A 10605-nucleotide genomic window follows, 5' to 3' on the forward strand; every position below is an offset into this window, starting at 1 on the left:
TGGGTATAGAGTAACGTGAACCATGTGAATTTCCTGATTGGAATTACTCTGGCTGTGGGATCTTACGAAGTTAATTTCCAACCAGTCTTCATCTACACAAATTAGAGCTAATAAAATCATCCTCATTGAGAATCCATTATTCTACCTATATACAATTACCTAGGTGTGTCTGAAACGGGAAATCTCAAAAGGTATTAGTTTAGGTATTATCGCACAGTCTCTATGATTATGCTCTGAAAGTTTTAAATTTTTTCATCTCTGTATTTAGTGGCAATACTTCTACTGTCATGTGTTCCACAGACATAAGTAGAGAGCTCCCTACTCAAAAATGGTTCCAGGAATTGTGCCTTTTAATTTCTTCTCTTTAGTCTTGCTGTCATCCTCTAATGTCTACCAACAACCCACTTCTCTCCGCAAGTGCGATCTAAGAAATATTGTTTACGTTCTGAAAGAGTCTGTTCTCTAAACTTGCCTCAGCTCTTCTTCCCATCCTAATAGTAATTCTTGGAGTTCTTTGCACTCAGGGAAAGGTGGTAAGTTACCAGTTGAATGTGCAAACAGAGGAGGGTGATTCATTTGATTCTCTTTGCTTGACCTAACACACATGTGCTTTTTCATTTTTTTGAAGGGTGAATACTTCTATCCCTCCTATGTTAGAGGATGCATATCTAACCTCATTGGGGAAAAAGTACAATAAGACAGCAGCTCAGATTGTTCTGCGTTTCAACATCCAGCGAGGAGTGGTTGTCATTCCTAAAAGCTTTAACCCTGAAAGGATCAGAGAAAACTTTCAAGTAAGAAAATTTCTTCTCAAAAATGTAAAAAAAAATGTTTTTCTTTAGAGGATTTTCTGTTTAGTTTAATAAGAAACTTGTAATACCTTCATATTTCATTTTACACCAGCTCTTGGACCTACCCTGCCAATCTCGGGATTTAATTTTAGCTGAATTTGAAACAATTGCTAGCACTTCAGGAATTGCTTTGCTGCTCATGTTTTCTAGTTCTCTTATTTCTTCATGTATTTCCCTGTGATTTTGTTTATTTTTGCATAGAACTGGGGTGCAGGCCAAAAGTGCAAGGGGTGAAGGGGTGGGGTGAGAGGCTTCAGCAGAGAGAGTGGGGAGCAGAATAAATAGATCTGAAATACGCTGCTGAGGGGAGCAGTGAGTGAGACAGGAGAGGTCTCCTGCACCATGTGGATCAGCTCCCTGGCCGGCTGTAAGGGCTGGAAGGACACGGAGCAGGTTTTCTATGACCTGAGCAGACTAGGTAAAGGAGGAGTCCTGGAGCCCTCGGTGGTTTCTGCAGGCTTTTATTGGGATTTATTGGGTCACAGCAGGCAAGGGTGCCGGGGGGGCGGCCCCCACCAAGTCTTCACTCTTTCTGGGCTCTCTGGTGTTCTCTCTGCTTCTCTATGCTTCTCCTGGCGTCCCCATGACGCCCCCCTTATAAGCACAGTCTTAGCCCAGGTGAATCCCATCTACATATGCCACACCCTACTCCAGGTACCCACCATCAGGCATGCATTTGGGACCACAGGGTTCTGTCATTTGTCCTAATGGCGGTAGGGCAGAAAAGCCTGATACTTTTTACCTTACTCAGGCTATCAAGATGGGCCTTCTCTCTGTGAGCTCCTGACACTACCTACTTACTTCTCCACCAGCCCACAGGAATAGCATGTGTAACAATTGAATTTAGTATTAGTCAACTTTCCAGCTTCTTAATGGCTCTGTAAAAGTTGGGGATAAATTTGGAAATTATTGAAGAGGATTACTTAGACTTCATGAATGGCGCTGCCTTATTCCTTCTATAAGTCATCTCTGGCCAGCATGGTAACCTACAGGTGAGAAAAGATGTCACTGTGGAAGTGATTAGTTTACCCTGTTGCTACTGAACCCTAAATAACTAGGCAAAGACAGCAATGGATAGAGCACCACGTAAAATTAATCAACTACCCATTAATTAAAATTTAAATTTCCTAAGTTGCTTGTTGTCTTACTCATCAGTAATGATAAAAGTGAAATGGGGGACTTCCCAGGTGGCACCAGGGGCTAAAATCTCAGTGCTATCAAGCTATCCCAGCCACTGAGGCATAAGTTCAATCCCCAGCCAGGGAGCAAACTCACAAGGTGCAGTAGACCTCTCCTGTCTCGCCCGCTGCTCCCCTCAGGAGTATATTTCAGTGGATCCACTTGTTCTGCTCCCCACTGTGTCTCTGGTGAATCCTCTCACCCCCCGCATCTCTGGCCTGCACCTCAGTTCTTGTATGCATAAATAAATAAAATAAATATATTTTTTTAAAAAGTGAAAGAGTATTGTTCCCCCTCAGGAAAAAAAAAATAGAATGTAGGCGATATGTAAGAAAAGAGGTACTTTCACATGCTGCTACTAGAAATGTTAAATGGTGTAAGATTAGCGGAAGGATGAGTATTTTTCCAGATCCATGAGCATTTAAATGAGCATATCCATCAACGCAACAATCTTATCCTACAGATGTCTTTGAATTTGCATGTACACATATACATATTTATGACAATATTTACTGTACATCATTTTTAAAACACTGGAACCAATTTTTAATAGGAATTTATCATACAAATTATGATATATTTTTAGAGACATTTTATATCACCATTTAAAAACAGCCAAAAGAAAATCTAAGAACTGTTATGGGAAGATATCTATGACATTAGATCTGAAGATAAAGATAAATTGTCTATCTTTTTTGCTACCACATGATATAATGCAACTCAAACTCAGCAAAGAAAAGGAAATCTAATATATGGCTTACATAACTTAAAGGTTCATGGGTAGATCAGAAGAGACTGGACACAGATATTTAAATGATTTGTGAAAGGATTTGGCATCCTCTCTTTCCCTCGCTCTCCACATGGTGGCACTAACCGGATTTCTATCAATCTTTGCTCTCTCATGGTCCCTTTGTACGTCATTAGCCAGAACCATATAATCTCTATGTGCAGTAAGATAACTTGATTGGTCCCCTGAGGAGTATCCCGATTTTTGTGCAGGAGGAGGGGAGTGATGTGGCAAACACCATACTAGATGGGGAAAGGAATGTTCATAAAAGGAGGAAAGGATTCTGTTACTAGCAAAATAAAACTAAAAAACTGTTTCAACTACTGACTGTCTTTTAACACTTCCCAGCCATCTTAAAACAGTGAGGGACTAATGTGACATTTACCAAAAGTTAAAACAAATTGGGGCCTCCCTGGTGGCACAAGGGATTAAGACACAGAACTATGAAGCTATCCACAGCCACTGCAGCACGAGTTTGATCCCCAGCCAGGGAGCTACCCACATGGCGCAGCAGACCTCTCGTTTTGCCTGCTGCTCCCCTCAGCAGTGTATTTCAGTCAGTCTGCCTGTTCTGCTCCCCACTCTGTATCTGGTGACTCCTCTCACCCTCCCACATCTCGGGCCTGCATGCCAGCTCTTATATACATAAATCAATCATAAAAAAAAAATTTTTGATGCACTTCAAATGAGTGCTTTCATGTATTCAAAATTTTATAAAAATTGAGTTACAAATGCGCCGAGCAGTGGAAAGTGAGAGCCTTTAGACTGAAGACATTTGGCAGATCACAATTTTGGACTGAAAGACCTGTCATCCTCCTTCAGATTTCCATTGCAGTTAACTGTTATACTGCGTACATTTCCATAGCCATGATAATAAGGAAATGGAGTCAGAGATTCACCTACCACAGGAAAATATGAGAGGGGCACAGATTTACAAAGAAAATGAGTGATAAAAATCACAATTTCCACTCTCTAGGTAGTATAGATTCATCCTTAAATCATGAAGTTTGCTGGGTATTAAAACTAAGAATCAGGGCCTCCCTGGTGGCTCAAGGAGTTAAGCACAGCACTATGAAGCAATCCGCTGCCTCTGCAGCACGAGTTCGATCCCTGGCCCTCCAGGGAGCTGACACACATGGCGCAGAAGACCTCTCCTGTCTCACCTGCTGCTCCCCTCAGCAGTGTATTTCAATACATCTGCCTGTTCTGCTCCTCACTCTGCCTCTGGTGAATCCTCTCAACCCCCGCACCTCTGGCCTGTACCCCAGCTCTTGTATGCATAAATAAATCTTTAAAAAAATAAAACTAAGAATCAACAAAATAGAAAATGATATTCTTTTAGAACTGAGGTAAATAAACTTTCAAAGACATTTTTTAAATACACAGTAAAGACACATAAAATATATAAGTAAAGGATCCTGGAACAAAACACAGAGACCAATGGCATAGAGTTGAGAACCCAGAAATAAACCCACACATATATAGCTAGCTAATCTATGACAAAGGAATGAAGAATGTACACTGGAACAAGGAAAGCCTCTTAAATAAGTGGTACTGGGAAAATTGGGGCGCCACATGCAAAAGAATGAAAATAGACCATATCTCATACCAGACACAAATATCAACTCAAAATAGATAAAAGACTTGGATGTAAGACCTGAAATCATAAAATACACAGAAGAAAACATAGGCGAAACATTCCAAACATAAACCTTAGAGGTATCTTTACAGATTCATTTCCAGCAACAAAGAACACAAGAGAGTATAAACAACTGGGACTACATCAAACTAAAAATCTTGTGCAAAAGATTTTCTTGCCCCAGCACAGAAGAGTGGGTGAAGGGGATGTGGTATATACACATAAGGGAACGCAGCTCAGAAATCAACAGAGAGGAACTCCTGCCATTTGCAGCAATGTGGATGGAGCTGGAAGGGTTTATACTAAGTGAATTAAGGCAGAAGGAGAAAGATAAATACCAGATGGTGTCACTCATATGTGGACTATAGAAAAACCAAATAAAGGGTCAGAGACAAACTTTAAAACCAACCCTTGAAAACTGACCATAAATCTTGGGCTTTCAGAGCAGGGAGGGGAGAGAAAGGGGTGACCACAATGGAGTGGGGAGGAGAACACAGTGGAATATGCTGGAGGGCTACGGTGACTACATCTGAGGGGGCATCTTACAGTGTCAAAGCACTAGCAAGAACGTAAAATTAATGTCACTTCAATAATGATAGCTTTTAAAATTATAGAATAAAAAGTTAAAGCAAACCATAAGTTGAAAAATTAGATAAATTAAACGTGAAAAATGAAGAAAACTAAGCGAGGTAGGATACTGTTAAAAGAACAAAAAAAATCTCAAATTTTACCACCCACTATCTTCTCGTCATCCAGCAACTGCCAATCTTTGCACATTTTTTTTAAAGATTTATTTATTTATGTATACAAGAGCTGGGGTACAGGCCAGAGGCATGGGGTGGGGGTGAGAGGATTCACCAGAGACAGAGCGGGGAACAGAACAGGCAGACTGACTGAAATACACTGCTGAGGGGAGCAGCGGGCGAGACAGGAGAGGTCTGCTGAGCCATGTGGGTTGCTTCCTGGCCGGCTGGGGATCGAATTCATGCTGCAGAGGCTGCAGACTGCTTCATAGCATGGCGCTTATTAACCCCTTGTGCCGCCAGGGAGGCCCAGATCCTTGCAGATTTTATCCCTTGATCCACCTTCACTCCCTCCAGCATTGCTTTCAATAATTCTTAGTGTATTCAGTATCCACCTCGATGACCATTCCAATAGTCTGGCCTAACAGCTCCTTGACCTTCCTTCCCACAAGGATATCATCCTACGTATTTCCACCACTGATTCCCATGGCTATCCCTTGGAAATTGAGATTAATTCCTAATCTCAAACATCACTGACTACTGCATTATCAATTGTTCCCCTCTACTGCATGCCTCCCACCAACAGCAAGCATGTTGCAACTTCCAATCTTCAAAAATCAACTCTAATCCAAGAGTCCCTTTCCCCACCGAAGCCATCCCCTCATAACAGCTCTTGTTAAGGTCTCTGGTGACCTCCACATTAGTGGATCCTATCATTTGTTTTCAGTCCTTGCCCTAATATATCTTTCCATAGTACTTAATACAGTCACCAGTCTCTCCTTCTTGAAGCATTTACTATAAGAGAAGCAGTTTTGTGGGTTAGGGGGAACGTGAGCAGCTTAGTTTTGCAGTTAGAAGATTGTCATTTACTTAATTTGTACCATTAAATTAGAGACCATGAGAAATTTTTTAAAATGCATAGGAATGATGGAGAGAGGGAGAATTTGGAAATTTATCTTAAATTACACCTGAGGTTTATGAGGACAATCTTTACTTATATTCAACAAAATTTAGGTTGCAATTGCATACGTGCACTAAATCTTAGAAGAAACAGGGAATCGGTATTAATTTTTAAAAATTACATAACTCATGCCAGTTGCAGCAGCATGGATGGAGCTAGAAGGGATGATGCTGAGTGAGCTAAGTCAAAGGAGAAAGATAAATATGAGATGGTGTCACTAATAGGTGACTAAATTAAGAATCAGATAAAGACTAGCTTAAAAACTAACTACAGGACTGGGCCATCAAGGAGGGAGGATAAGAACAAAGAGGAAGAAAGCACAATGGTCTATGGTGGAAGACTAAGGGCGAGTTGGTGGTGGGTGCACTATGGCGGTGATGCCTTATACGGGTATCCAAATACTACATCAATGAAAAACAAATAAAATTTAAAAATAAAATTACATAACAACATGATATCCCAGGGCATCATAAAGAGAGTAATCTTGGTAAAATTTCAGAGACTTTATCTAAAGGAGAGTCAATCTTTTACACTTGATCTTAGTCAAAAGGCTAAGAAGTGATGGGAGAGTCAATCTTTTAAAAAACATTCTCTTATTTTTTTAAGATTTATTTATTTTTGCATAGAAGAGCTGGGGTGCAGGCCAGAGGTGCAGGGGGGGAGGGGTGAGAGGATTCACCAGAGATTGAGTGGGGAGCAGAACAGTTGGATCCACTGAAATACACTGCTGAGGGGAGCAGTGGGAGACAGGAGAGGAGAGGTCTGCTGTGCCATGTGGGTCAGCTCCCTGGCGGGGGATGGAACTCATGCCGCAGTGGCTGTAGATAGCTTGACAGTGCTAAGTCTTAAGCCCTTGCACCACCAGGGAGGCCCAAAAGCCTCTTTTAATGTGTCTACCAAAGTAGATTTTAATTGAATCAGATTCTTTGAACCTGGTTTGAAGATGTGCCTAAAACTAGAGCAAATCTCCCACATCACTTTCATTGATGTCATGAAAGCCTGCATTTGGGGCAGGTTTTGCTTCACTTTGTCTTTAGGTTATATTACATACTTGCTGGCGTCAATCACTAACCACCCCCCAACACAGAAAGGATGAGTTGGCTGTTAAGCAAAAAGATGTGAGTAAGGATGTAGTTTGAAGTGGCTGGCTTATTCATAACTGCTTTAATGTTATGCAAACTTCTGATTCCTTACCAAACTCATAACTTCAGTGCCTGGATAACAAATACTCAGAGAAAAAAATATCCCCAAAAAAAGCACTTGGAAATAATCCATGGGGGAATGATCAAGTAAATTGTTAAACTTATACTTATGAATGCAGTAGTTAAACAAAATTACTGTATTTATTATGACAGGAAAGATCACCTACATAGACACTGTGAATGGAAGAAAGTTGCAGAATGATAAAGATTTGATAAAATTATTGCATTTTGCTCTTAATGTATTGAATGTTTGGAAGGAACATTTAGGGGAAAAAATAGGACTGGGTTGGTACATAACAAAAGGAACTTTCATTTGTTATTCCATACACACTTATGTATTGCAGTGTTTCATTTCCTTACCAAAAACATACTAATGAGTTATTTGTATAATTAAAATCTATAAATGGTTAAATATATTAAAAGACCAGTTTAAGAACAGGAACAGACAATGGTCAAGAGAAGATAAATTATAAATAGGCAAGACAAGTGTTAAAAATTATAAACTAAATAAAAATAAAAATGCGAATAAACCAGAGTATAAAGTGTATAAGGTAAGGAAAATTAAACAGTGAAAATGTAAACAGAATTAGAGGACAGAGGTGGCTTTCAATATTATGAGAGAAAAGACTAAGAGAACAAACAAAGCAAATGAAACATTAAAAAATGCAAATTCAGAGGCTAGGGGATATTTTTGTAAGTGTACAAAGGCCAGAGTCCAGGACCAAAAGTTCAGCATCTTTTACAGAAAGAACAAGAATTGTCCATTCTGGGGATGTCAGGAGAAGATCTAGACTTCTGTTGCGTCACATCATTTGGATTTGTTACCAGCATTGTCTCAGAGACAAAGGATAGAAGCCCCCATCTGGTCTCAGATACCACAGAGATGTTCACCGTCTTTGACGGGCTCCTGCTGCTGGCCCTGCTCCCCCACGCCCCGCTGTTCTGACCTCCACCTTCCTAATATCATTTTTTCCCGTTATTTCAGATCTTTGATTTTTCTCTCACTGACGAAGAAATGCAGAAGGTTGAAGCCTTGAATAAAAATATCCGATTCGTGCAAATGCTCATGTGAGTTTGGGGGAGTCCTGGATCGCGCATTGCTGTGGGGTTAGGTAACCGAGAGTCAGGTGTCAACTCAAGAGGATGATGGGCCTGGACCTGTGTCCACAGGGAGCGGCAGGCGTGAGGCTGGTGGGCAGCCCCCGTGTTACACAGGGGCGGGTAGACTGCATCTACTCGAGGAATTCCCTAGAAAGCTCCATTTTAATCTTGCCTATATTCTTACTGAAAAGAATATTCCTGGAACTAATGACATTCCATGACTTTGGTGAAGGCCTGGCAGCCTAATGACCTCGAAGAGAATTAACTCCTACTATACATATGTTAATACAACATATTTGTTTCCCCCCAAAAGTGATGCATCATTTAGAGAAAAGTTTTCCAAAACAAGTCCTACGAGAGAGGGAAAGAGGACAGGGGCTGGGACCCAAGAACCTAGAATTTGAAATGAATGCTTGCCTCTCAGATTTGGAGTGTCGAGCTCTATTTGCGGACTTCCCACAGACAAAATTGCTTACGCTAGTTGAAGACATCAGGCTAATCAACTGAAGTAGCCCCCTGTTCTCTAAATAGCCTGTGCTTTTCAAATTTTAAGAAGAGTACAGTTCATATATATGTGTATTTACACACGTATTTGTAGACACACATTTTTTTCTTACTCATTGTTTGCAGTTCTTCAAATTTCCTGGATAGTCATCTTCTCTTTGCAGCCTTTTCTTTATGTGAGCATTTAGAAAATGCTCCTTAAGATAGTTCATATCATTTGGACTCTTATTGGTCCCACTATTTGTCAAGAGTGAAAAGTGATCTGACTATCCTAATACCAAATTTCTGAACCAATCTGTCTTCAAATGTGAATTTTCCATGGCAAAAAATTATCTGACATCAAAGGTACACCTGACAAGAACAAAAGACCAAACACAAACACAGAACAAACATGTCAAGGTTAATTACTGGCTCTTAAAGATAAATGATTTCTATGGAACTAGTCAACCCACCCCTGAACTGATTTTCCTTTTGTTACATACAGTTGGTAACATTAGTCTGGTATTTGACATGTTTAATACCTATTTCTAGCAACACCAGCGACATAACTCATCATACCAGCAAACAACTAGAAAAACCGGCGAGCAGAAACAAAGATTAATCCACTAAAAGGATCACTTAGGATGCTGTCCATGGTTTTTTTTCTATTTTTCATCCAGTTCATCTTTGACATTTGAGAATCTTTATTTTTATAAAGTTCATAGTAGTTGCAGATAACTGATACTTCTATATGCTCCATGACAAGTACCCACACATACCAGTCCTTTTATAGACTGTTTCACCCTTGCTATTTAGAGATAAGTTCACCACCACCATCATCATCGTGGAAACTTACTTAGCTCATGGTTACCTTTCTAAATGTCAGACTTTCTACTCCCAGGAGGCCCAGTGAGAGGGACAAGTAAAATCTATGAGAAGGGGGTCACATGGGCTGGTACCAGGGCTTTGGAAAAAAAAGAAAAGATTGTGTTTCACAGCCTGGCTCAAGGGAGGAGAGTGAGGAAGGAATTGAGAACTCACCCAAATGCAGCCCAGCACGATCACCACCTGTGCTTATATGCAGAGCAAAACGTTGAGTTGGCAGCAACCAGCCATCCCTTCCACCCTTTACACTCAGGGCGCTGCTCAGGGCTTCAGAAAAAGGACCAGGGATGAGGGAAAACAGGGAAGGAGAGTGGGTGAGAGACAGGGGGGCTGGTAAGAGACAGGGGGTTGTGGGTGAGGCTGTCAAAGGAGGCTGGTGACTTGAGGCTACCTACTCAGCCTCTGGAGTAAGCTCTTTACCTTTGGGGGAATTGTCTTGGCAGGTGGAGTGACCATCCTGAATACCCATTTCATGAGGAATACTGACTTTCCGCGAGCTCCTGCACCGATTCTTTCCTTCTGTATCACGATGTGGGGCTGGGTGCTTTCCCCGTATGTGGAGATGAAAGGAGTTTTACTATTCTCAGATTTAGTAGTGGAAAGATATTTAACTTTCATGTAGTGTAATGACTTTGATTTAGTTATGTCAAAGAAAAGATGATTAAACGCTACAATAATCATTAGGAAAGAATCAACTCATGATTTAGCAGATCAATGTCTTCTGGGTTACAGATGGAAAAACAATAGATTCTAGAAAGGACTTTGGAGGCAAAT

General features: G+C 40.7%; 1 protein-coding gene across 2 annotated transcripts in view; it reads left to right on the forward strand.

The window, feature by feature from the left end:
* AKR1D1 (aldo-keto reductase family 1 member D1) overlaps positions 1-10317 on the forward strand; it is a gene marked incomplete at both ends in the record, with an annotated part of 35959 nt that extends 25642 nt beyond the window's left edge. For both annotated transcript variants that reach the window (XM_084230832.1, XM_084230833.1), the window contains 3 exons: positions 629-794; positions 8348-8430; positions 10275-10317. In XM_084230832.1, coding sequence (XP_084086958.1) covers positions 629-794; positions 8348-8430; positions 10275-10317 — 292 coding nt within the window. The remainder of the gene's footprint in view (positions 1-628; positions 795-8347; positions 8431-10274) is intronic.
* Between the last annotated feature and the right edge of the window lie 288 nt (positions 10318-10605).

This window comes from Talpa europaea, assembly GCF_964194135.1.
Source record: "Talpa europaea genome assembly, chromosome: 3".
Classification (NCBI taxonomy): Eukaryota; Metazoa; Chordata; class Mammalia; order Eulipotyphla; family Talpidae; genus Talpa; species Talpa europaea.